At 35.9% G+C, this 27,724-nt stretch overlaps 4 protein-coding genes across 7 annotated transcripts in view; 3 read left to right on the forward strand and 1 right to left on the reverse strand.

Moving 5' to 3' along the window:
- The window catches only part of LOC126715541 (dicer-like protein 4), a 35,894-nt gene extending 28,848 nt beyond the window's left edge, over positions 1 to 7,046 (forward strand). For all 3 annotated transcript variants that reach the window (XM_050416184.1, XM_050416186.1, XM_050416185.1), the window contains exons 22-25: positions 3,102 to 3,428; positions 4,470 to 4,782; positions 4,869 to 4,983; positions 6,456 to 7,046. In XM_050416184.1, coding sequence (XP_050272141.1) covers positions 3,102 to 3,428; positions 4,470 to 4,782; positions 4,869 to 4,983; positions 6,456 to 6,606 — 906 coding nt within the window. In that variant the 3' untranslated portion in view covers positions 6,607 to 7,046. The remainder of the gene's footprint in view (positions 1 to 3,101; positions 3,429 to 4,469; positions 4,783 to 4,868; positions 4,984 to 6,455) is intronic.
- A 2,165-nt stretch (positions 7,047 to 9,211) lies between these two features.
- LOC126715545 (DNA replication licensing factor MCM5) lies at positions 9,212 to 15,008 on the forward strand. Its single transcript, XM_050416191.1, has 18 exons — positions 9,212 to 9,601; positions 9,697 to 9,840; positions 10,104 to 10,283; positions 10,372 to 10,470; positions 10,562 to 10,698; positions 10,792 to 10,897; positions 11,470 to 11,604; positions 11,675 to 11,752; positions 11,950 to 12,054; positions 12,207 to 12,298; positions 12,383 to 12,515; positions 12,613 to 12,708; positions 13,021 to 13,112; positions 13,204 to 13,294; positions 13,535 to 13,644; positions 14,180 to 14,309; positions 14,403 to 14,504; positions 14,741 to 15,008. Exons 1-18 carry the CDS (start codon positions 9,314 to 9,316, stop codon positions 14,822 to 14,824), a joined length of 2,202 nt encoding a protein of 733 aa, XP_050272148.1. The 5' UTR covers positions 9,212 to 9,313; the 3' UTR covers positions 14,825 to 15,008.
- A 1,056-nt stretch (positions 15,009 to 16,064) lies between these two features.
- On the forward strand, positions 16,065 to 22,692 carry LOC126715547 (uncharacterized). Of its 2 annotated transcripts, none has more exons than XM_050416194.1 (9): positions 16,065 to 16,405; positions 16,477 to 16,534; positions 16,630 to 16,738; positions 17,356 to 17,464; positions 17,958 to 18,009; positions 18,114 to 18,251; positions 18,342 to 18,453; positions 19,546 to 19,672; positions 22,035 to 22,692. In XM_050416194.1, the coding sequence occupies exons 1-9, from the start codon at positions 16,287 to 16,289 to the stop codon at positions 22,489 to 22,491; spliced, it is 1,281 nt and encodes a 426-aa protein (XP_050272151.1). In that variant the 5' UTR covers positions 16,065 to 16,286; the 3' UTR covers positions 22,492 to 22,692. The 2 variants fall into 2 exon arrangements, with proteins under 2 accessions (XP_050272151.1, XP_050272150.1); XM_050416193.1 differs by having other exon boundaries at positions 16,067 to 16,405; positions 18,105 to 18,251.
- A 157-nt stretch (positions 22,693 to 22,849) lies between these two features.
- Positions 22,850 to 27,423, reverse strand: LOC126715546 (uncharacterized). The gene is made up of 5 exons (XM_050416192.1): positions 27,212 to 27,423; positions 26,476 to 27,058; positions 25,080 to 25,486; positions 24,480 to 24,578; positions 22,850 to 23,302 (listed from the first exon to the last, which is right to left on the reverse strand). The coding sequence occupies exons 1-5, from the start codon at positions 27,349 to 27,351 to the stop codon at positions 23,089 to 23,091; spliced, it is 1,443 nt and encodes a 480-aa protein (XP_050272149.1). The 5' UTR covers positions 27,352 to 27,423; the 3' UTR covers positions 22,850 to 23,088.
- Positions 27,424 to 27,724: the final 301 nt, after the last annotated feature.

Genomic DNA, 27,724 nt, shown 5'->3' on the forward strand with positions numbered 1-27,724 from the left:
TGCCCAAACCAGAAACTGTAGTGGCTGAGCCATTTGCCAATGTAACATTAGGAAGACTACTAGATTGCTCAAGGTCAGAGAGTAAATTTGAGGTACCTGTCATTTGATCAGTAGCACCTAAGTCAATGACCCAAGGGTCCTGAGTGGCAAGACAAGCAGCGGAAGTACCTTGTTGAGCCAAAGTAGCAGTAGAATCAGACCCAACAAAGTTGGAATGTAGAGACAAGAGGCGATTGTATTCTTCCTCAGGAATAGAGACTACTCTAGATGTCGGTGGAAGTGACTGTGAAGGTAGTTCTTGAACTTGAAAACTAGCTTGGTTAGCCGAGGGTTTACCATATAACTCCCAACAAAAGTCTACTGTATGATTCTCACCATGACAATAAGTGCACTTACGAAGACCACGTCCTTTACCACGACCCCCTTGTTCACTCCCACGACCCCCTTGGTCACAACCTCCACGGCCTCGGCCCCCACGACCCTGACCTCCACGACCACCTCTATTACTCTCCATCTAAGTGGTAAAGGCAAATTTATCACCAGAAGGTAATTCATCAATGTGGGAGGAAGAGAAATGGTCAATACTCGAATCAGATAATGTGGCCTATCTAAGTCTACCAAAAACTTCACTCAATGAAGAGAGGTCTGGACTAGCTAAGATTTGTGATTTTACTGGATTCAAACTTTTAGGCAATCCGGAGAGGAAGCGAGCAACATGCATAGAATCTCGTTGTTTCTTCATAATTTTAACATCAGAGGAGATAGGCTGATAAATATTGAGTTCTTCGCATACACCCTTAAACTTGTAATAATAGTCTTCTAAAGACATATCACCCAAACTCAAGGAGAAACAATTTTGATGAAGATCATAAATCCGCTTCAAATTATTAACACCAGAGTAAAGTTTCTTGGCTTGTTCCCAAACAAGTTTAGCAGTTGGTAAGAAAACCAAACTACAACTGATCTTAGACTCCATGCTATTCCACAAACAACTCCTAATTTGTGCATCTTCGGCTCTCCAATCAACAAATTTAGGGTCTGTAGGTACAGGAGGTTCCTTAATCACGTAATCAAACTTCTTTCTACCAAGAAGAAAGACTTCAACTGCCTGTGCCCACTGAGCATAATTACTACCATTTAGACGAATGGAGGTAATTGATAACATATCAGGAGATAAGAAATAATTAGGGGGCTGAGCACTGTCTTTGAACTCCATAATAGCAATCTGAAGAACAAACTAACACTAAAGAAAAAAACTGGACTGAATTAAAACAAACTCTAACCAACAACCAATGTACTTCATCCAATCAGCCACATCAACAGTAACTCATCTATCAATGAATCAACACCAAACTATTCCAAAAACAAGGCAGCAACAAATCCATACCAACACCAAAAAAAAATAATTGCCCAATCCACCACTAAACATCAACCTAAGGCTGCCTGAACAGATACGCAGAGAACGTATTGAAGAAGAGAAGAAAATCAGACCATGGTTGAAACCCTCAACTGAAAAAGCTCCGGCAGCGCGAGTACCGATGAGTAAGCTAGGATGGTCGCCGGAGGACGGCGAGTAAAACCCTACCTCTCTCACGACCAGGCGACATCGATTTGGTGTCGCTAGACCGAAGAGAGGGTCACCGGCGCTGGACAACTCCTTCAACCACTAAATCGAGATCGTCGGAGTCTCTATTAGGGTTGTTAGAGCTAGCGAGTAGGGGTATGGTTGCCCGCGACAACAATATCGGTGGGTGGTGGTCGGAGGGTTAACGGCAGCGGCGGCTTGGTGGCTCTGATACCATGTTGTTTACTGTGAAAGTTTTTTTAGGGTTTGATAAGTCAACCCTAACACATAAAATATTATTTATATATAAAGTACATGACATTACTGTTTGCCGCTATTACTCATAACAGTAATATCTTGAAAAATATTTCTAGTTCCTAGGATATCAATGTTGCTACAATTATCAAATGAAAAGAAATGAAATATTGTAAACATTATACGAAAATCAATGTTCTGTCTAATTTCTAATGATTAAAAAGAAAAGTGAGAACATAAACTGATGACGATAAACTCTAGGAGGGGGATTTTGTTTGGGAAACAAAAGAACAAAACAGAGGAATAGGACCTAGAAACCTTTTTTTTTTTTTTGATAAGTAAAGAAAGTTTTATTCAAAGACATGATAATGAGTCATCCAAGTACACAACAGGTTACCAAAACAATCAAATACATAAATTACAAGCATCCATCAAATCATAGACCGAAAAAATAGAATGACTTCCTATGATAGACATCCAATCTAATAGAGTCTTAAAGAAGAAAAGTTTAAAGTGACTATAGTCCTTTCAGAATCTTGAAAACACCGGTTGTTTCTCTCCCGCCAAATGCACCACATCAAACAATGAAGGACAGCCATCCAAATAACACCATTACAATGATGACCAAAATTTCATTGCCAACATGCAAGAAGGTCAACCACAGTCTTTGGCATCACCTAGTAGATACCAAACAAGGTGAACACCATAGACCGCAACTCAAAAACAATAGGACAATATAGTAAAAGATGGTCTACCAATTCTCCATTACTTTTGCACATATAACACCAATCTAGAATCAATACCTAGAAATTAGCACCTAGGATTTGCTTGAAGTCAGCATCAAACAAATAAAACATGAAAATAGATAGAACCTTGGTATCAGCTCCTAGAGCTGCTTGGAGTCAACACCATGCATGATATGAACCTAAGAATCAGCACCAAACACTTGAATAAAACTCCCAACACAAATGTTATAAATCCATAATCAATTGCTTACAATATTTGCATTTGGGGGCCCTTAAATAGGACTCCCAAATTACATCATAGAAGGAAAGGAAATAAATTTCTAACCTAACAGGTGTTAGGAAAGGAAATAACTTCTAATCTATTATATTAAATGGGAAAATAAAAAAGAATTAAATCTTTAAAAATCTCAGCATCCATCAGCATCAATCATGATCAATTAGGTCCTACAAAATCAATGATCATTAATAGAGCAGTTTTGGTATCTACACTGTAAACATTACATGTGAAGTTTCTAATGATTCACTTATTGCCTCAGGCTTTGGGTGACTTGGTAGAGTCTTGTGTGGGTGCCATTCTTCTTGATACAGGGTTTAACTTGAACCTTGTGTGGAAGATAATGCTTTCTTTTTTGGATCCAATAATGAGGTTCTCCAGTTTTCAGCTTAGTCCTATTAGAGAACTGCAAGAACTTTGCCAATCTTATAATTTGGACCTAAAAACTGTGCCATCAAAGAAGGGTAGAATGTTTTCAGTTGAAGTACAGGTGAACAGAGAAGATGTTTGTGTAACTGCTTCTGCAACCAACCTGAACAAGAAAGATGCTATTAGAGTTGCTTCACAAAAAATACTTGCGAAGTTGAAGGTAAATCCTTATGCTTACTTTATGCTTTTTCTCTCCTGTTGTCTCAATTTTGTCAAATTATCTTTTTTCCATTTTTTACTTGACTTCAACTCTGTAAGAACTGAATATCAGTTGTAATCTAAGTAGGGACTACAATCTACCTCAGGTAAACTAAATATCATTATTTGGCTTATCTGCTCTCTCTCATCAAGAATTGCCAATGTGCTACAGCAGAATGAGAGAGAGTAGATGATTTTAAAGAAGACAATCTCCACACAGAAATAGAGAGAGCAGATAATTTTTTACTAAAATTATCTGCTCTCTCTCTTTCTGTTTGTGGAGATTGTCTTCTCTAAAAGTTAATATATCAGGTGAATGCTGACCCCGTTTTCTTGCCATTATGTTTTTTTATGCATTAAAGCTGGAACTTTTCAGGCCTTTTAACCATATAATTGTTATATAGATTCATGTAGCCCACTTGGCTTTGGTAGTGTCATCATTTGGATGCTGAACTAGCTTAGTTTATTAACCAATTAATTTGTTTCTGGGGTATGAAGAGGTAGTAAGGAGCTTATTGTTGTTCAAAAATCTTTCTCAATTAATTCTTTCTCTAATAATGGGATTATTAAAAGCAAGATCAGGTTCTTGCCTTTTTCTCATTTAGCACAAATGGCCTTTGATGTTCTAGAATGGCTTCTTTTTCATTTCTTTTTTTTCTTTTTTCCTTTTTTTCAATTTTGGGTCCCCTTTGTCTTTTCAGATTGTCTTGTTTTGTTTATACTTTTGAATTGATAAAGTGGCAGTATAAAGTATCAATTTTTTTCATTTGTCCAGGAACTACATATATATATTGCTCATGAAACAGGCACACATGCTTTATTGTTGTGTATTTATCATTTACTAGCTTTGTTAGGCATATTCTAACTAACTCAAAAAGAGTTTTAATACTTAAAACTCCATGTCCCCCAAAAGAAACCCTCCTCCCCCTTCTACCCCCCATCACTCTTTCTTTTATGATACTTCATTTTCTGGAGCTCTTTGATTTTGGATGTGGATTTGCAGGCTCAAGGCTACAAGCCCAAGTCATCTTTGGAGGAAGTTTTGAAGTCAAGCTGCAAGATGGAAGCCAAACTAATTGGATATGATGAAACACCTATAGATATAACCACTCCTGATGCCATTGGATTTGAAAAATTAAAGGTACAACCACCTTTTGGCAGTGATTTTGAGCCTCCAATCCTTCCCCTCAATGGAACATCCAATAATAGTTCCCCCTGCATAATACCTCTTAGTAAACAACCATTTAGAGACTTAAGAGGACAGCCTTGCACGACAGCTGAAATTCATGGCTGTGACCCTGACTCACAGGCCACAGGTACTGCTTATCGTTATGTAGTTGCAGGATATTAAGTATGGAGCAACTGTTTCATTCTCTTTCTCTAACACTAAATTATCTTCCAGGTGGGTCACACCAAGCAACAGCAAAATCAAGGTTGTTTGAAATCTGCAAGGCTAACTGTTGGGAACCCCCATCATTTGAATGTTGCAAAGAGGAAGGACCAAGCCACATAAAGTTGTAAGTCCATTTTTTTTTTGGAAGATGGGGAGGGTAGTTGGTAAGTCTAATGTTTTGGACTTAAAAGTTGAGAATCCAAGATACTATAGACCTTTCTGTTTTAGAAAAAAGAATTTCATTGAGGACCTAGGATACAAATTTGCAGAGTGTGAAAGTAGTGATTTTGAAATTATCACATGGTCAAGAGCATCACGAGAGTGTCCATGTTTTTTTTAATCAAAGTTTTGTGTATGTGAGTTATTTACATAATAATTGCATTATAATCAAAATAAATATATTTAACTGTCATACTTCACCAAAAGAAATGGAAGCCCAATGGTAATAAGTTCAAATTTTCAAATAATTAGCATGTTTTCAATCCTTAGCATCCACTTGTGTTTTAATGCTAAAAACAGAGCAAGGAATCCCTGATCGCACTCACTTTTTGACTTGTTCAAATCCACAAATTTGATTTAAAAAATAGCTCCCAAAGCAGGAACCCATGAATTGTACCCTAAACTCTGGGCTTAAATCTCATTTCATAAACTAAAATGAAATTTGTAGAGTCCAATTTTCTTGAAATTTAATTGACATGAATGCTACATTTGTTCTAGTAGAAAATGGAACTTGGCTCAATTTTTTGACTATTGAGTTATTATGCTATATCTCTGAAGAATTTGCATAATTCTGGATGTTCTGACTTATTTTTCGTGCCCATTGTTTGGAAGGTTGCCACCTAAAATGATAATAAATAGAAAAGCCACTTCCTGCCATTTTGAAGTGTGGAATTCTTATAAACAAATTGTGAAACTATAGGGTTGGTTTCCCCATACATGAAGGCATGGTAATGCAACTACATGTTTCAACATTGTGATTAAAAATTCATCTGCAACATATGCATATAACATCTTATTTGATTAAGTTGATTGGCTTCCAACTCAATTTTTGAAGTGAGTTACAGTGTAATTGATGCCTGAGAAAAGCAGTTTCTACCAGTGTTATCATCAAAAGTTAATGTTGGTTATTTTAGTGTTCAAAGGAATAGTTTTGTTGGAATCATGCTGCGTTCTTTCCTTTTTTTTTGGTCTTTTTATGATATAAATTTCCAAATTGCAGTTTATTTCTTTGCATGGGAAATACTTATCAAACTGGCTAAAATAATCTTTCTACAAAATCTTGTGGTGCCCAATTAATTTTACTTGAGATCTCTCTCTCAAACAGGCCTAAAGTATTTCCACTATTTTTGGGTAGATGATGGGATCTACATGTATTGCCATAGCTGTTTCTGTTTTCTAGGTAGTGTTTTATTCTTTCAATGATAATTTTAATCAACAATGGACACAGCTTATGAGCAATGAAAGATCACGTGAAATCATTTCAAGAACCATTTTATTTTCTGTGAAATTCACTTCCTTTTTCAAGTGAAGAACGTATCAACTAAACTCCATATCGATTTGCTTGCTTCTTAAATGCTTAATTTAACTATTTTGCAGATTCACTTTCAAGGTTGTTGTGAAGATAGAAGACCCGGAAGATGTGATTTTGGAGTGCTTTGGAGCACCGCGGTTGAAAAAGAAAGATGCAAAGGAGCATGCAGCAGAAGGGGCCCTTTGGCACTTAAAGAATGAAGGATACTTGCCTTAGAGCAATTGACAGTCGTAGTTTTTGCTGAAGAGATTAGAGGAAACATTAACCTATTGATCAGGTTTTTGTAATTGTTGAAGATCTCAATGCAGGAAGCCTTTGACTGAACTTAACCACTTAAAGATGCAATATCTAATTATATGTGAAACTCTAGAAGATAGTTGTAAATAGCGGTTACTATAGAGCTACATCAACATATATAGAAGTAAATAAAGAACCATTGTAGTGTAAATAACCCAGTTACCTTGGTCTGTTTGTTTGTTTTTTTTTTTTTTTTGAAACTCAGGTCCAGAATCTCAGTCCAAATTGTAATGATGTCTGCCTTATGATCTTTACAAACAGTTGCACACAAACTTTTTAAGCTCTCATAGCAACACAAACTTCTGTTTCCGTGGCCTATTGATGGATTCTCACGCTTGTACATGTGAGGCTTATACTTAGTTGATATCTCTTTCTTGCCATCCATTACTTATCAAAGTTAACCTTTGTTGTGAATGTAGTATTTCAGTTCGAAAATACAACCGTGTGTTTTTCTTTTTCTTCCCTTGCAAATTGCGTGACCCTTAGTTGGAAACTGCATTCCTGTTTTCTTTATTTGTAGATTTTTACTACGTGCCCTTTTAAACTATCAATAAATCTGGGAATACAAAATTTTCCAGATTTTTTTTTTTTCCCTTTCTTTCAGAAATGTTGATAGTGTGTTGTGATTGGTTCATTTTGAACATGTTACAATTTGATCGATGTGAAAGTATTGTGATTCTTAACAATTGTTAAATTTAAATTTGTTAACAAAATATTTTTTTATTGGCTTGGGTCTGGTGCAACTCGAAACTAGACCAAGCATTACTTTTTTTTTTCTTTTCTTTTAACAACTTTATGTCTCTGTATCACGGTGTTTTTTTGCTAAATTTTAATTTTTTAAAATTATTTTGTTAAAAAGCCTCTATCTTAACTTATTTAGTTATGTAGCATTTTTTTAGAACTCGATTTTTTTAAATTCAAGTTCAAAGTATAACTTAATTTCGCAAAGGTTAAGTTCTGTGCTCGACTTTGGCAAAATCAATTTCACATAGGAACTTGATTTTCACAAAATCGAATTTAAAAAATAGACTATACAACTAAATAATTTGCGATTGTAACAAAATAATTTTTAAAAACTTAATATTTAGTGTGCGCAAAAAAAAAGAAAAAAACACAAACAAACAAACTTGTCTCGCTATTATGCACCTACAATTAACTTAAAATACCTATTTTATACCGAAAAAAAAACCTCTATCTATTCAAAGTAATGAACCTGCTTTTCATTCAAGAATCAGCATACAAGCAAAAAGTAGGAACACATACTTCACATCTATTGAAGAAAACCTCAAACAATTCCACTCAACATTGGCAAAAATTAAAATCCAAATCAAAAGATGTAGATTTTTAGGAGGCCTAAATCCTGATAGGTTTAGAGCACTGAATTTAAGTTTTTTTTTTTTTTTTTTTTTTTTTTTTTTTAGAAAACACTGAATTTAAGCTTAAGTCCTATGAAATAATTTTTGTTAACCCCTATGGATATGACAAAAAAAAAAAAAGAAAAAAAAAAGAGGAAAATGTTAGGATTACACTTTTTGGCAGTTTTGCCACACCTTATTCATGTGGCAAGTTGTGAACGATGGTCTATGTGGGTCCACAACTTTACTACTTACGACATGTCATGTGAGCAAGTTGTGGTAAAAATTATGATTCTAGTATTACTTGAAAAAAATTATTTAAAAAAAAAAAAAAACTAGTGTAGCGCCAACTCTGCTCTAATATTGAGAAAGGACCTTGTATCGAGACAATAGAAAAAAACAAGTGAGTGACTTTTGTAAAACATTTTGCACTTGTTTTAAGTGTAAAATATTTTACATCAAAACATACATAGTAAAATGTGTACAGCATTTTTTTGAAAATATTTTACTTCAAAACAAATGGAGCAGCGTGTGTTCTTTAAACTATCAATAAATCTAGGGACACAAAATTTCTCATGAATTTTGACACAATTGCTAATATAGCATGATGTGATTTATACATATTTGAAGTATTATCAATGTACCAATGTGAAAATAATGTTACTCTAATTTATGTTAAATTAATTTTTTTACATTTCTTTTTTAACTATGTCTATGTCCCACTATTATTCACATACAAATTATTCTAAAATATCAATTTTACCTTTTAGGTCAAATATGTACCTAACAAACAAACGAAAAAAAAAAATCAACAAAGAGATATGTAGTTCAAATTAACACTCTTCTTAATATTTATAGCCTAGACTTCTAAAATTCAAATCCCATAGGCCATAACTATCAAATTATCATATGCTCTTCATCCAAGACCAACATGAGATTACAAGTTACAACCAAAAAAATAAATAAATAAATAACAAAAAACAAAAAAGAAACACATACTGTATTTATAAAAAATAAAAGAAAAAAAAAACTTTATTTATTTATTTATTTAATTAAAAGGCTCCAGTGGGTCCACCACGTGCCAAGTCAGCATCCCTCCCTTTCCCGCCAAATCTTTCCCGCCAAAAAGAAAGCCCACAACTACACTACGAGACCCTCCTCTCTCAAAACTCGACTTTGCCCCCTTTTCCCTCCAAACTCCAAACACACTCACACACGCTCAGTCACTCTCCCCATTTTCTTCCTAGAGAGAGAGAGAGAGAGAGAGAGAGATGTCTGGTTGGGACGAGGGAGGCGTGTACTACAGCGACCAAGCTCACTCATGGCGCGACGGCCGAGGCGGCACCGACGACCCGGAGGCCGCCGCCAGCCGCCACTCCGTCCTCCAGAAGCTGAAGGAGTTCATCCGTGGCTTCGAGACCGACAAAAACGTGTTCCCCTACAGAGAAAGCCTTGTCCACAACCCTAAGTCCCTCCTCGTCGACATGGAAGACCTCGACGCCTTCGATCCCGACCTTCCCTCTAAGCTTCGCTCCGCCCCCGCCGATTACTTGCCCCTCGTAAACCACCTCTCACTCTGTTTACTTCCGATTCCGAGTTTGTGGAAATTGTGTTTTTTGATGTTTTTAGTTTTTTTTTTTTTTTTTTTTCGCAGTTCGAGACGGCGGCCGCGGAGGTTTTGGTGAGTTTGAGGTCGAAAGTGGCCGGGGAGACCGGAGAAATGGAGGATCCGGTGACCGGAGATGTCCAGGTTTTGCTTACGTCGAGGGAGGATCCAGTGTCGATGCGATTCCTTGGGGTTAGTGGTTTTTTTTTTTCCTGTTTTCTGTTTCTTGTTTGGTTGTTTAGAAAATTGATGAAATTAGATGGGAAATGAAATGGATGTTTGGGTTTAATGTTGTGTGGTTGAGTTTTTATTCTATTTTAATGTGAGTATATGAGTCAAATTTCTGATTTTTCATCTACCTTTGGTACATTACCAAATGGGGCATTAGGGTTTGTATGTTTGGTTTTTTTTTCTGATTTTAGGGTCCTCTTGTTGTTGTTGTTGTTGTTGGATAGGCTCAATATATATCAAAACTTGTGAAAATAGCTGGGATTACTATAGCTGCTTCTAGGACTAAGGCAAAGGCAACTTATGTGACTCTTATCTGTAAGAACTGTAAAAATACAAGGCAAGTTCCGTGTCGGCCAGGTCTTGGTGGTGCAATTGTCCCTCGCTCGTGTGATCATGTCCCTCAGGTTTTATTTCACACCACTTGTTAGAATTTCTCGCATTTATTTGACGTTTTGAGTGAGGTTTGATATGGGTGATTGGGATTATTTGTAGGCAGGAGAAGAGGCATGCCCACTTGATCCATGGATTATAGTTCCAGATAAGAGCAAATATGTTGATCAGCAGACTTTGAAATTGCAGGAGAATCCAGAGGTATTGATCCTAATTTTGATGAAGAAATCTTTTTTTTGATGTTGAATGGGAGTTTTTGCTTAATTGATTGGTGTTTGCATGGTTATTGAAGGATGTTCCTACCGGGGAGCTTCCAAGGAACATACTTCTATCTGTGGATCGCCATCTTGTTCAAACTATTGTACCCGGCACGAGATTGACCATCATGGGTATTTATAGTATCTATCAAGCTGCCAATTCTACTGCATCGTGAGTATCATTACACTTTCAGATGAATGTCTTGCTATTCTGGATTATCTACCCTCCTCCCTTGCTGAATTTATTTTTAATTTGGTTGTGTAGCCACAAAGGAGCTGTCGCGGTTAGACAGCCTTATATCAGAGTTGTAGGAATTGAAGAAGCAAATGAGGCCAACTCTCGAGGTCCTGCTGCTTTTATGCCTGAAGAGGTTAGTCTGGAATCATTGTGAAAGCTTCAGTTAAAACTGTACTGGCCACCCTCTTCTCGACAATGTAGCACTTCCTCTTTCACTGTGCATTGCACATTGCATTGCTTTTATCAACATTTTTATTGTGTTTGTTAATGCAAAGAATTTTTTTGTCTCCAATGTCACTAAATGATTGGCAAAGCTCGGAATCATTTTCTATTTGGTGCTGCTTGTTTTTTTGAAACTTTCTGTATAGTTACGGATACTATTCAGTGAGAGAGCTTATAATTAGATTGTGGTCAATATGAAGCTTCCTTGTGGGTCGTTTGTTCATAGAATAAGACTACAATATTGAATGAAGTTGAAAATGCCTTCATTAGATTTACAACTTCTCTTTGGCATTTGTTTTTTCCCTTCTTTTTGTAAATGTTGGAACCGTACTGGCCCAAAAATAATGTTGGGGCTATGTCCTTCAATTCTGAATTATCTTTTGATGTATGCAAATTACAGATCAACGTAGGATGAGATGATTTCAATCTGCCTTTTGCTCTCCCATTTTTCAATTTTTTAAACTGTAATGGTGTTGTTCACAGATAGAAGAATTCAAAAAGTTTGCTGCAGAACCCGATGTATACAAAAACATATGCTCCAAGATAGCTCCCTCTATCTTTGGTCATGATGATGTGAAGAAGGCTGTGGCTTGTCTGTTATTTGGAGGATCAAGGAAGGTACATGAAAATTTTGTCTTTTAACGCCCTTATGATTTGTTCATTGCATAACCATTTTTTCTATATGCAGAGTTTGCCGGATGGTGTGAAATTAAGGGGTGATATCAATGTGTTGCTTTTGGGGGACCCATCTACTGCTAAATCACAGGTTAGTTCTATATATCTTTGTTAATTTAGGAGACAAGCTGTTTATTGGAAGTTGCACCGAGTCCTGCTTATGTTGTCCCTTAATCCCTCCTAGCAAAAGGATTTCTCCACTTATTGGATACCATTTTAAGATAGTTCAGGCTCTTGCTTTTGTTGCCACCCAAGGGAAGGTGCTGATTTGATGTTTACCTTGTACAGTTTCTCAAGTTTGTCGAAAAGACTGCTCCTGTTGCTGTTTATACTTCAGGAAAAGGCTCATCAGCAGCTGGTCTTACAGCTTCTGTGATCCGAGATAACAGCTCTGTAAGTTGTTGAACTTTGGTTGACTAATATGCAAACGGTGTTGTTTTATCTTTAGCTTTATCTCACTACTGAAATCTTTTTAATGGATTAATATTTGTTCCCTCATTCTGAAAAAATATTTCTGATTTGAATTCACACTTTTTGCACTACAGCGTGAATTTTATCTTGAAGGAGGAGCTATGGTTTTGGCAGATGGAGGTGTTGTATGTATTGATGAGTTTGACAAAATGAGACCAGAAGATAGGTATTATAAATTAGGATTAGATTTTACTGGTCCTTTTGTTTATCTGTCATAGTTATTAAGTTTAACCCACATTATTTGCCATAGGGTTGCTATTCATGAAGCCATGGAACAGCAAACCATATCCATTGCTAAAGCAGGAATAACAACGGTTCTTAATTCTAGAACCTCGGTGCTTGCAGCTGCTAACCCTCCATCAGGACGTTATGACGATCTTAAGGTCCAAACCCCGCTTTCCTCTTTCATCCTTGTTAGTTTTTCAAAGGCAAACATAATTTCGCATGGAGAAGCTAATAAGAATGTTCATGTTCTTCCAGACTGCCCAGGATAATATTGATTTGCAGACAACAATTCTTTCTAGATTTGATTTAATATTCATTGTGAAAGATGTCAGGATGTACAGTCAAGACAAGGTAATTTCCAATTATCTCGCTCAAATGAAGTGTTTCACTTTAAGATGCACTTTTGCCTCTGCAAAAAGATCAATTATCTCGGTTCCTCATTTAATTTTCAGTAGCAACCTGAAGTATGCAAAAAAATAATTGATAAATGTTTGAAATGCTTGATCTATTGAAAACCTTAGAATGATCCTTCTGTGTGTTGTATCAAAAGGCTCATTTCAAACACCATAAAACTTGATATAGAAAAAAAATGTATCTATTGATGTGGCTTCCAAATGCCCCAGTAGTCAAAGTAGTGGCCTGACATGAATTATTCCATGACAGATTATTGCTAGTCATATCATAAAACTTCATGCATCCGCTGGTTTGGCCTCAAGTGACAGTAAAGTTTCTAAAGAAGAGAGCTGGCTGAAGAGGTATACAGTGAAGCTAGCTCATGAATTTCATTGATGTTGCTTTGTCAAATATTGATGAGATATTGAAGCATTTAGGTTGCAATATTTGCAGGTATTTACAATACTGTCGAACTGAATGCCACCCACGCCTGTCAGAATCTGCATCCACATTGCTCCAGAATAATTATGTCAAAATCAGACAGGTATTTATGCTGTTCTAGCTCATCTTAGAAAGAGCATTCAGTTCATATTAGTTCCAAGTTGGTGTTAGAAGAAATATTTGATGCAAGAAGTTACTTGGGAATAGCCTTACCTATCAAAAAAAAAAAGTTACTTGGGAGTAGCCATTTGATTGCTCTGTTGCTGAATTCCTATTTCAAAATGAGCTTCATTGAGTGGGCCCTGTATCCAAATTGACTTCATTATTGTGATATTTTCTGTAGGACATGAGGCTGCAGGCAAATGAAACTGGTGAGGCTGCTGCAATACCGATTACTGTAAGGCAGCTGGAAGCTATTGTAAGATTGAGTGAGGCTCTCGCAAAAATGAAATTGTAAGTGTTGGTGTTAAACATGATAATTTCAACACTGTATGTCATTTGCTCCTGAAGTTGATGCTCAGAACATTGAGCTGTGACATGTTGCACTAAATTGGGCATCAGAACTGTAGTTGCATGAACTCTATTGTGCTAAATTTGAATGGTAGACACGGTTCAGACAACCCTAGGGGAAGTGTGAAATGTTTGAATAACTTCTAATGGTTACTAGGAAGGAATAATTTAGACCTTTTTTAAAATGAAATTCCTTACTCAATTACAGCATGGCAGTTGCTTGCTAGACTCCAATGAATGATGAGCCAATTGCTAGGACTATTAAATGACCATACCCTCCCAATCACAAGAGTCAAAACCTCACTCATGTTACTAAGTTAAATTTGTCTTATATGCCGTCAACACCAACCCCCCCCCCCCCCCCCCCCCCCCAAAAGGCCCTTTTCTTATTTTGTCTTTACTCTTTTTAGTTCCCCATTTTTAGTAGCTTTGCATCAATGCATAACTTTTGTCATATTTTTCTTCACTACAATATCAGGTCCTATGTTGCCACTGAGGAGAATGTGCAGGAAGCAATTAGACTTTTTACTGTTTCCACGATGGATGCAGCACGGTCTGGTATAAGTCAACAAGTGAATCTTACGGCAGAGATGGCTAATGAGATAAAGGTCTGTCAGAGACAATATGACCTTAATGATCTCTATTGTCTTTTTCTATCTCCTTAAATTTGTAATTGATATTTTTTTTTTGGGGGACTACAGCAAGCTGAAACCCAGATAAAGAGAAGAATAGGGATTGGAAACCACATATCAGAAAGAAGACTGATCGATGATCTTACCAGAATGGGGATGAATGATTCTATTGTAAGTGTTTAACTTATGCCATGCCAATTTACCTTTTAAAAAAAGAATTGTCTTGTATGTTTCTACCTTTAACCTCATTATTTCTTGAATAATTTAAGTTGAATATAAATCTTTAAGCGACTATACTATCTTTGTTCCAAATCCTCTACTTTTGTGTGGATGAATCTCTTATATAAGTACTTTTCCAAATAAACTCTTAAAGTAGTGCTTTTATTGATGTTTATTTTCATTTGCAGGTGAGAAGAGCTCTTATTATTATGCACCAGAGAGATGAAGTTGAATATAAGCGAGAAAGGCGTCTAATTTTCCGTAAAGCATAATCCATATTTCTATATTTCTAGCCATTTGTAAGCAAATTATTAGCACATATACATTGATTAGGAAACCTATCTATTCTTCTCTTTTGTATTTTTTTATTTGTATGACAATTGTGTTCCAGATGCCAAGCTCCATAACTTATCTTAGATCTTACAAATCAAAGTGCATTTCAAATTCAACGTCAAATTTATGTACAATACAAGTGGTACCTTTTAAAGGGCAAGAGATGCAATTTCCTAGAAAAATGAGTGCTTGTTGTAAAGAGATTCCAGTGAGTTGCATTTATGAAAATAATTTTGAAGGTGCCTTAAAAATTAAAATGCTGAGCTGGATGGGCAACGGGGATGCAAATAAAAATTGTGACTGCATGTTGAATTGTCATGTTATCTGAAGCAGTAAGTAACCAGGGCTTAATTATCTTTTTCCTGTTTCATTAAAATGAAGAGGTAAAGGAAAATCATGGCCTATCAATTTTTAAGAGGCTAAGTGAGGGGCTTGAATGTTTCAGGCTGCGAGGGGAAGTCCATATTTCCTTGCAGTGAAAAATCAAATTGGGTATCATTCATATGTTTTGTAACTAGGCCCCTTTTTTTTTTCCTCCTGTTTTTGGAGTTGCTAGGACTTTTATTGTGGACGTTTTTAACTTTCCTGCTGCGTTCGTAACTGTTAAATTTAGTAGTCATTGGAGAAACTACAGAAAATGATTCAAAGGAAGTTTAAAAGGCTCATGTTGCTAGGACGTTTAAATAGACATGGAATCCATGTGTGTCCCCATAAGAGATACCAGTGAAGGAATGAGCAGGGTTGCACTCACACCATTTGTATGGTCCTGAGTGTAATAAGGAATGTGAAACAAAACTAGCCCTTTTCTTTTTTTTAAAAAAAGAGAGGATATTTGAGAATATGTACACACAATTCTCTCACCTCCTTTCCCTCCTCGTTCGGCAAAAACTCACTAATCAAAAATTAAAAATTAATATATATGTGTGTGTATATAAAAATTAGATTTTTGGGTAAAAACTAAAAATACAAAAATATGAGATTTGGGTTAATGTGAAGCTGAGGCACTACCCAAACAATTCAAAGATATCAAATTTACCCCATATACAGAAACCGCAATTAACTTTGATTGTGCTGCTTTTATGTCAAGCTAATTTGTGATTTTACTACTTTAATTGACACAATACAATGACAGATAGCCTGAGATGAAGAAGGAAGTAAAAAAAAAAAAAAAAAAAAAAGACTTGGGAGGAGAGGGTAAAGTAAAACACTAAAACTAAAACTTTCAAAACAGTATCAAATGCGGTTTGTATAGGCCAAACCTCCTGGTGGAGAAATTATGAGTTCCTCGTGGTGGGTATTTTGTATTTGACTCTAGAGAGAGAGAGAGAGAGAGAGAGAGAGTTGGGTGGGCAGTAGGTAAAGAACAGAACAGAGCACATAAGAAGAAGATCAGACCAGAGAATGGCTATCTCCCATTGGAAGTCACCTCTGGTAGCTCACAATCTCTGCTGCTACCGTGCTCTACACACCACAACAACAAGAACTTCTTCAACACTCTCCCTTTCACAACGTCCTCTCAGGTACTCTTTCTCTCTCTCTCTCTCTGAAGAAGAAGAAGATATGAAAATAAAAGGTAGTTTGGTTGATGTAGATATGCAGTGGTGGGCGCTGGTTTTGCTGGGCTCTCCGTTGCTTGGCACTTACTAAACGTAACGTCTTATCTATTCTTTTTTTTTACACTCTCCTTTCTTTACAAAACAAAAACATTAGCTTTTTATTGATTGATATTAACAATGGGGAACAGAGTAGTGGTAAGGATTTGGGATTACGCATAGACATATTTGATGAAGTAGGCATTGGCGGTGGAGCCTCTGGAGTCTCTGGCGGTCTTCTCCACCCTTATTCCCCAAAAGGTACCATAACATACCAACCTTCTTCACTCTACTCAACTCTATGCTCATTTGTCATCACTTTTTTTTTCACTCTATTTATCTATATTGTTCTTTTTGTTGTTCACTAGTTACAATTTGCTCCATGATTTTCATTTTTTTCAACTATGTTAATGTAGTCTTTTCGGCACAAAGCCTATATTCTATCCAAAATTAAAAATTTTGGATGAAATTGGAACCCTTTAAACATATGAGAATGGAATGGGACCTTCTTCACTCCACTAAACTCTATGCTCTTTTTTCTTTACTTTTTGTTGTTCACTAGTTACAATTTGATCCCTCATTTTCACAAGTTCCAACAATATATAAAATGTAGTCTTTTTTACCTTCAAAACTTCAAATGCCACACCATCATCAATTTCCACACGAAGCCTATATAATCTTCCAAATTAACATTTTTAATGAAAATTGAAACCCTTTTCATTTTTGGGAATGGAATTTGATATTTCATGAACCAAAAATTATAGTTGTTTAGCTTCTTCTTTCTTTTAACTATTCATAATATACTTGTGTTGTTTTGTTTTTGCCATTTTTTGTAAAAAAATTTAAACGGACTGATCAGTTTGACTTTTATTTTGTAGGTAAGCTACTCTGGCGGGGTGCTGAGTGTTGGAATGAGTGTTTAAAGCTTTTGAGCATTGCTGAAGCAGCAGTTCCTCAAAACTTTAATGAGTTCATAGTTCGGAGAAGGTTCTTTTCTCATTGCATAACCCCTTTGTTTTGTTTCTTTGTAGATTTGGTTACCTTTTAAGTGCATGTGTGTGTGTGTGTGTATACTTCAGATCTTTCGGTCATTGTATATGATATTTACGAATTAGTTGACTGAAAGTAGTAGTTTAGAAATCTAGCATTTTTTGTAAGGTCCATTTTGATGTGCTCTTAATCCCTTTGGTTTAGGTCGTTCATGAACAGTTTTAAACATGGAAATATCCTAAACTTCTGGAAGTAAAAGGTCATGTTTTCTTAAAAATATATTGCACTAAGTTGGAGCCCTTTTCAGTTTTCATTGTATTCTACTTTACTGCTCATGCTTTGAATTTGAAGGCTTAGAGAGCTGGTATAAGTTCTCACTTCTTAAAAGTTCTCTCTTATTTTCTATTTGTTCCCCTTTATCTTCTACGTCCCTTAACCTTTATGTGGTGGGCTGTCATTTCTGATCAAAGTTTCTCAAATTTCTATTCAGGGGGATCTTGAGACCTGCGATGAACTTGAAGAATTTGCTTATATTGAATGATGTAATTCAATCTGACCTTCATCAATGCTCAAATAGCTTAGTAGTTGATATTTCATTTGTAATAATATTGGCATTTCTTGCTTTTTATTTGATTAGAATGCTCAGAATTGCCTTGCCAGTTGCAGAATAGAGACCATTGATCAGGATGCTGCTCAAAATCTAACACCCAACTTATGTCTTCCTTTCAACTCTGCCTTCTATATGCCTGAAGCTGTAAATATCCATCCTCAACGCTATCTCCAGGTCTGAAGAAATTAAGCCTCTTCTTGGAGTAATTTTCTTATTATTATATAGATATATATATTGTCCTCATTCTAACTGTTATTTTTTTAGGCACTCTTCTTAGCGTGTGAAAATTTAGGGAAAGAACTATCAAATTCTGGCTTTGGAGTAAAAGAGTTACGTTTGCATAAGAATTCTATTCACAAACTCCTAGATTTTGAAGGTAATCTCTCAGACTACTGTTTTGATCTTTTTTAATTGCATTTGTGCGTTGAAAGCTGGTCATCACAGATCTGCTAAAGAAGGCTCATGTTGTAGAATTTTTAGGCTCTTTCTATATAGGTTGCGTGCATGTAATCATCCCTTCTTATACTTGAACGTCACACGTAATTTCCTGAATAATCAATAAAAAATGAAATTTATAGTGCAAATTTTTTGACCCTTGAGTTGTTGGTTGGCTTATAATAGTTTCTGATACAGAGCAGTAACACGGCTGGAAATATACAACTGAGTAACATGGACATTTCTGTAGAGTATCCATGACCATGATAAACACAAAAAAGTCTCCATTATATAAACATTCTATCTGACAAATCTTGTAGCTATGTCCCTGTTTTGTTTTCTTACAATTTCAATATTTGTTGCATGTATCCATTGTCATGTCCTTGACCCGTGTCCATGTTAATGCATCATGGTTGATTTAAGAATAAAATAAAAATTGAAGTGCCACCTGAAGATTAAAAAATTTATCAAGCCTTCACCTACACTTGGCCCCCAAGTACAAAATGCAATTTCTCTTTTCTGTGGATTAGAGAGATGTCTTTCTGAATTATGCAGCATATGATGGCTGATTATGAAGGTAGGATTGGAACGGAAGGAGACACTGATTGCTTTCATTTTGGGGAGTGCAATTCAGAAATGTTCTCATTCACACTTCTCACATGTAATCATGTAATAATAGAACTACTACCTGAAATGTTGAGCCACTCTCTTTTTGACTCAAAACGGTGTCCCAAACAGAATAAATAGCTTGAGAAAGGTTTCTCATACCTGATTATTCCCTATAACATTCAATTCTAAACCTGAGAACTTAGATGCACAATCTGTTGGCTATAATAAAAATAAGATTTAGCTTTGCATTGACAAAAGAAAACTTTCAATGGGAGTTTAGACCATCAAACCTATATTAAGCTTCAAATTGCTGTTTTGACTTTTGAGTGGCTAATCTTGGTGGAATTTCTTAATTTACAAACATACTTCGTTTAGATCATCTATCTCTTAATTAGTTAATCTGTGATTGAATTTTTTGTATTAGGGGAATATGATGCGGTGGTAGTATGTCTAGGTGCCAAAGCAGATTTGCTTCCGGAGCTCTCTGGAAGGCTTCCATTGAGGACTTGCAGGGGTGTCATTGCTCACCTGCAGCTGCCTGATGATATGGGGTAAAAGCTGTCTTATGTCTTGCATACACTTTGTGCCAGTGTTTAAAATTAACTTGGAATCTCATGGCCCATATCATAGTTTTTAGTATCATAAGATATGCGATACACATTGTATCGTAGCCAAAAAGTTATGTATCGGTGTGTTACATAAACATATGGGTTTAAATTGGGTTTTCTTACTAAAATTTGGGCTTTGGCTTGAGCCCAAAAGTTGTTATACTTGTTTTAAACAAAATTATTGGGCTATTTTGCTTTAGAGTCGTGTTAACAGATGCCCCTAGGGCATTTGTTAATGGACTATTTTAGGAAAGTTTTAATTAGGGGTGTGCAGAAAACCCACCGACCCGCCAAACCCGACCCAACCCACCGGGTTGGGTCGGTTTTTAAGGCTTGGTGGGTTGGGTTGGGTTATAAAAAAAAAAATTTATAGCGGGTCGGGTTGGGTTTGGGTCATAAAATTACAAACCTGCCAAACCCAACCCGACCCACCATATTTAATATATATTTAAAATATATTTTACATTTAATAATTTTTTTTTAAAAATCAATTGTAGGGCACTTATATATATTTATATATATTTAAATATATATTATATATTTAATAATTTAAAAAAAAAAAAACCCAGCTATAGAGCAACATTTCCTTAATTCCTCCTACTAATACTAATTTAATATATATAAAAAATATATTATATAAATAATAAATTTTTTTAAATAACTAATTCTTCCTATCCTATATAAAAGCCAATTAGTTCACACAAATCCTAATAAATTACTATTGTTGTTTAGTCATTAGTGTTGAGCCTTTAAGGAGATACATTGATACTAATCTCTAAGTTTTTTTAATATATTAATATTTATATTTTTTTTACTCAATTTAATAATAATAATAAAAATTTGTCAAACCCATGGGTTCAACCCAACCCAACTCGACCCATGTGGGTTGGGTTGGACTTATGTGATGGGTTGGGTTGGGTTGGGTTGAATTTTTTTTGACCCACCATGGTAGGTTGGGTCAAAAAATCCCCTCAACCCGACCCAACCTGACCCATGCACACCCCTAGTTTTAATAACAATTTCATCGGAAATGTAAAAAGTTGTCCAAAAAGTTAATTACTTTTTTTTTCCTATAAAGGGTTTCTAAAAATAGTTCCTAAACCCCCTTAGAGCATTCGTTAACTTTTCCCATTATATATAGGACAGTGACTTTTAAAAAATTAATTTAATATAACTTCATTTATAAAAATATATATTGTTATTTGTGTGATTGTACAATGAGCTTTCCAAAAATTTAAAAAAAAAGAAGGAAAAAATGGGTGATAAGAGGAAAAGAATTATGGAAAAGGATTCCACTTGGGATCATTGTATCCATAATTCCATATAATTGATGATAAGATAAGTAGGCTAAAACTTAAATGCAACTATTTGTCAAACAAATATTGGGGTGAAGTTATATGGATGAAAAACCACCTAGCACAAACTCGTAAGGATTATTATTATTATTATTATTATTTTAATTTTAATTTTGACGAAAACTTGTAAGGATGTTAAATCATGCTTGAAGATGCCAAATGATGATAAAGATTATTTTTCCAAACTTTATTTTTTTTGGGGGGGGGGGGGGGGTGGGAAGAAGAAGAAATGGGCAACTTGATGATGGTTTAGATATTGAATGTCTTCAAAAAGAAGATTCACATAATATTGATACCATGATGGTGATAATTAAATTAGTCATTTGTTGTACATGTTCTAAGTTTATAATAAATATACTATTTATACATGTACATCTATAACTTTTTCGGAAATTTTATGAGGTATTTATATATATTACGATACACAATTCTTAAAAATGAAAAAAAATAATTCACAATACGATTCATGTTTGATAACTATGGTCCATAATATATAACTCAATTTTGGACAACAAAACAAATTTAAATGTTTAATAACTTGTACAGGGTCATATAATGGATTTCTTGATATTTTGATCCCCTCCCCCTTTCCTTGTGTGTCAGTGTGAGGGTGTGGATATTGTACTACTTATTTTGATTTCCCTCATGATGTTATCATCATGTAAAGGCTAAAAGAAACAAACGGTAGATCATGTTGTTTCCCGTCTATTTGAGAACAGCTTATTTAGCTGAAACTAAAAACTTTTTACTGAAAGTGTAGGGAAAAAAAAAGTTAAAAGCTAGCTGAATATGACTCATGAATAGTACCAAAAAGTGCAATGGAACACATAAATAGTACCCAAAAAAAAGCTAAAAACTCAAATAAGCTAAACTTTTCATCACATCCCAAACAAAAGCTTTCTCAAATTTTTACTTCTATTGCAATACTCATTTTTGAAACACTCTTGCAGAGAAGATTATCCAGACCATGGCCCCTCAATATTGTCAGATGCGTGGCTTGCCTTCCAGGGCCCCCGCAGTTTATATATGGGCTCAACATGGGAATGGAAATCAAGAAACTCCTCACCAAATGTATCAGCAGATGAATCTTCTAGTGCTCTTCAAGAGCTTTTGCCGAAGGCAAATGTGATATATCCAGCTATAAAGGATTGGACTTTTACTGGAGCAAAGGCTGGTCTGAGGGCAATGCCACCTCTAACTCCACATGGATCACTTCCACTTTTGGGTTGTATCAATGATGTTATTGGTGGAAATTATGCTTGTAATTTCTGGTTATTTGGAGGGCTTGGTTCAAGGGGATTGTTGTACCACGGTTGGCTCGGGAAATTGATTGCACAGGCCATGCTGTGCTCTAATGAAGAAATGATTCCAACTGAACTAACATCTTGGAAGAAAATAAAGCGATGATTCCTGAAATTCTTCAAGAAAACCATCTATTGAATTCTTAATTTATTTAGTTCTCTTAGAAAGAAGACATGCTCAACTTTCCTCTTGCAAACAGAAATGGGCCCATAGAATTTTTTTTTTGGGAGGCTCAGGTGGAGGGGGGATTCTGTAACAACAGAGTAAACTGATCTATTACAATTCAAGGTTTAAGATTTAGGAAAATGTCAAAAACTTAGCTTCAATTTTCATAATAAACCGTTTTTCCCCCCTGGTATTCCTTGTCATCTAACTAATCTAAGATACTGACCATCTTTTGAGGTTATCTTGGATAAGATTTTAATTTGAAAAGAGTAAAGATAGCTAAAATTGGACAATATAGTTCCACAAGCAGTCATTAGTCATTTAGTTGTAACAATTCTTACCCAGACAAAAAAGAAAAACCAAAACAAAATTCAAGAAAAAATTCTAGCCGACATTTCTAGTAACTGGGGCTAACAAAAGCATTTTCTTGTCAGTTTGCAACACATTAAACTGCATGAAGAATTACAATATTAGTCATGTTTACACTAACTGGTAACATCAATATGAAAACTCTGGTGCAGGAAGAAACCGAGGTTCTTAGCCCAATGTCCACATATAAACCTGGCCCCCACTAGTGGCTCCTGCAAGCATGCCAACATTGTAAGGGTGTGCATCAAACCTGCATGGAATTGCTGACATGTGTGGGCTTTCTAGAGTGATTATTGTTCTTTTTTGAGCTGGGGAGATAACATCAACTCCTCTTTTCATATTGCCAATGAAGACGTATGAATCATCCCAGCCCCAAATTGCTCTGCTCCCGCAAAAAAAGAAAAAAAAAAGATGTTAAAAACAATCTGATTTCCGCAATAATTGGTCATCAGACCACAGTTTACAGTCCAACTTATCCTAATCACATTTGATCTTTTTCTGTGTTTTTGAAAGAGGCTTCTTTTTTTTTGGGGGGGGGTGGTTGCGGGGGGGTGTGGAGGAGGAGGGGACTACGGTCCATCTTAGCATAGCGCTGGGCATGTAAAGATGTATTTCTTTGCCTGGACAACTGTCACCTTGATGGAGCTTTACTTCCAAAGTATGGTTACAGGGTTTCATGATGCTGGGAGCAGCAATAATGCAGGAGTTTCTAGTGTTATCTCTAATGACCATTGATGCTGATTCAAGATAAGTTGCTTCAGGAAAACCTGGAAGAGAGGGATTTCATAGAATGGACTGGACTGTTGCTAAATCTGGTATCTTCAATAATGCTAGAGTTTCTAGTGTTATTTCTAATGACCATTGATGCTGATTCAAGCTAAATTGCTTCAGGAAAACCTGGAAGAAGAGAGGGATTTTGTAGAATTATCTGGACTGTTGCTATCAGATCAAAGCAGCCAGTTGTTGATTGGTGGAGGATGGTCTGGCATTCTTCTACTATCCCAAGGCATGCATTCATTTGTTGCTTGGATCTTAGAAATAGATTGACTACCCATGACAGACTCTTAAATTGGGGGTATCAAGGTAACATTTTGCATGTATTTTGAAGAGGGTATATAGACAGCAGGGATCACTTGAATTTCGAGTCCTCTTTTCCCATGAGAGTTTGGCATCAGATTGAGATGTTACGTCTGATTAGATTCAGGAGGCAGTCAAGTGGGATGTCAAATCTACAGGAAGTTTAAAGACTCTGCAGGAAAAAATCCTCAGCAGTCTCTGGGGCATCTTTGCTCAGTGTTGATTGGTGGAAAGAACTAATCGTTCAGGAGTCTGGGTTCTTGGTTACTTCACTGTAATTTGTTTTGTCTGTTATCTTAGTTGTTGTGTTGCAGTCTTAGCTGCTGGTTTGGTTTGATTTTTTGCAGCTTTTAGGCATGAGCCATTAAGGAACAGTCACCAACAATAATAGAGAATGATCTTCAGATTTGCCATAGAACATAGCAGATGGTTCAACAAAAGAAAGACACATCAGCATTTGATAATATGACAAAAATTTGTACCTGAAAGAAGAAATCCATCTTCCTGTCTGATTGTTATGCTTAATCATTGAAGTGTTATCGAAATTAACTCCAGTCACTATACCAACTGTGTCGTCCATGCTACATGAAGACAATTGAAAATTAATTAGTAGAATTAAGATCACATACAATCCTTTTCAAACTACCCACACATTATATACAATACTTTGACTCTAAACAAGATAACTAATATAAGCAATATATTGCATTTAAGGGAAAAAAGAAAAAAGAAAATAATTTGCATTTGGCATACCTAAAAAGAGGAAGTTGATTAGTAGCTACAAATCCCTAACATCTCACAACTAAGACTATAAAATAAAGGGATCAACTTGAAATTTAACTTCTTCAACAAGTGGTTTATAAGGTAATTCACTCAATCAGTATTTAACTAGTATTGGTAAATAGAATACACAGTGAAAAAGAGTCTTTTATTTGCAAAGTTTTGTAGAAATTATAAAATTATACAAAAAAGTACAGATTATGATCACTGAAGTGTACTCAGATAGTTTGAAGCAAACTACCATCTAAGAGGTTGTAAGATATTCAATCTGAAAATCAAAGGCTTCATACAACACTGCATACCTTGTTGTTGCGAGGGAGCTTCCAGAGGGTGAGAAGTAAGCAGACTGCACAGCCCTATTGTGCCTAACTTCCTTCAGAGGTTTGGGTTGATCTACATTAACACTTCTCAAATCCCATATGCAGGCAGTTCCATCTGAGGAACTGGTAGCCATGATGTTAGAGTTTTCTGAGTTAAAATCAATGGAATTAATCCTATCTTCATGCAAATTCCATTGGGTTGAGCATTTTCCAACCCTTTCATCCCAGAAATTAAAACCTCCACGACCCTCGCTAAAATATAAGCACTTGATATCATCTGGTCGTTGAGAAAGAGAATATATAGAATCATTACTAGAATATACCAGATCAAATACCTCCTTCTCAGCATCCATCAATCGGATAAATCCAAAATAACAACTGGTAAAGATCTGCACTTTAAATTCAACAATTATGAATCAGCTGGAATCTTATGAATTTATGAAACTCAACATGCGTCCAGTATTTCTATAGTGTAAGAGTGTGTAACTAGGAAGTCACAGCTAAAGTCGAATGACATTTTACAAGAGCCAGCCCAAGCAATGATATTGAACTATTCAAAGCAGATAACTCAACATGAAGATACAGTCATACATACAAAGCAAAGCCATCTGCATTCATTATTCAATCCAATGGCATCAAGGTATCCTAGAACATTTACAACCTCATTAATTCTTCTCAAATATACAGAATCATCATCAGAATTGTTAATGAAGGCTACCATATTCAAGAAAAAGAAATGCCAATGCATGGCAAATAAGGGAAGGGGGTTGGGGAAGCATATAACAGCTTCAAAAGTGTTGGTTATTAACATATATAAGTGATATTCATTCTAATATTTACAGTGTCTACTGCCAAAACAATGTGGTTTGGTCTATGAGGAAAAAACATATACATTGCAAGTAAAGCAACAACTTCAACAATAACTTAGGTTAACATTAAAAAGATATGCATTATTGCTTTACAATTCATCTATCACCCATTCTGTACATATCATATAAAGAGATGATTCTACAGCTCCAATTCACTTCCAACCAAAGTAATACATAACTGTACAATGAAAAACACCACTACTGTCTAGTAAATAAGAAGTTGCATTCAAATTTCAAAATCTCGTAACAGAAATTCTTATGCTAGTGCTACTACTAATTAATTCATCATCTTCCTGAGGATACCATGTGACAGTAACTCAGCAAGATTGTGTTATGACAAAGTAGTAATAAGATAATACAATCTCAAAATGTACATGTGGTATACTATTTCTACAACTATTTAACACACCAACACTAAATGCAGAGTACTTATAACATTTATAGGCAATCAATTACACACTATTGTAAACATTAAGTACAATACAAGCAATCTTTTCAAACCAAATTACCTTTGATGAGCATTGTTGCTGGATGGAAATCCCGGAAATGGGACCAGGATGTGGATGATACAAATAAATCCCGTCATCTTTATCCATACTAGAATCAACATCCCAAAACCCAACATCCCCAAACTTGTTCCCAACCACAATCAATTTCGAATTGCTACAAGGCAAAAACCGCACATTCATTATCCTCCCCGGCACAACTCGCGCAATATTCTCTGGATTCAGACTCAAAGAACCCAATTCCAAACGATCACACACACCCTTTATCGAATCCCCACCATTTTCATAACCAAAATCCTCATGGGGTTTCTTTGAAACGCCCAAAATCCTTTCCATTAGTAGTTTATCGGAGCCGGCTCCACGATAAGCATCTCTGCTACTAAGAGGCCCCAAATCTCGCGGCGAAGGGTTGGATTGGGTTAAAGCTTTTGCAGCCACAGGAGTTGCTTCGACAGTATCGTCTAGAGCTTTGAAGTCAGAGTATTCTGGTGGCATTCCACGAGTGCGCAGGGACCTTCGGATTACGATTGGGGATTGAGTTCTGGGCTTCTTCTCCGGACTCACTTTGTACGATTTAGTTACAACTCTGCCACAATAAAAACAAAAAACAAAAGAAATTTAAAATTTTGAGGAATGGGTTTTCCATTTTGGATAAAAATATTGATGGGTTTTGGTTTTTGGATGTGTTGTTACAAAGATGGGTTTTCATTGAAAGTAAAATTTAGAGAGAGAGAGAGACCTTTGGCGCTTAGCAGAGGAAGAGGCGGAGAGCTCAGTGGCTTTGGAGTGGATTTTAAGAGCAGCCATCATTTCGTCGTTTCGACGAATGTTCTCGAGGCGCTTCCGCTCGTATTCTGTGAGTTTCTGAGACGACGCCATGGGAGAGTCAAAAGACAGAGCTTGAGAGAGAGAGAGAGAGAGAGAGAGAGCGGTTCTATTTGGAATTTGGGAAGTGTCAAATGTAGAAAATATATAAATACGGGGGTGTTGTGTAATTGTGTAGAGTACTGTAGATGCGTGTGTTGGTTTGGCGGGAAATGGATTTGGCGGGAATGAAAATGTCATAATAGTGTAGGACAGGAGAGAGAGAGGCAGAGCATTTTGAACAAAATTGTCTTTCTCAATTGTCATTTGGATTTGGGACAATGTGATTGGATTGGAACCGAATGATAGTGGCACTAAACTTCTGATATCTAGGAAAATTCTCGTATAAGACCGTTCATACGATACTTACTCATTATGAGACTGATAT

The sequence above is a fragment of the Quercus robur genome, chromosome 2 (assembly GCF_932294415.1).
Source record: "Quercus robur chromosome 2, dhQueRobu3.1, whole genome shotgun sequence".
Taxonomy (NCBI): Eukaryota; Viridiplantae; Streptophyta; class Magnoliopsida; order Fagales; family Fagaceae; genus Quercus; species Quercus robur.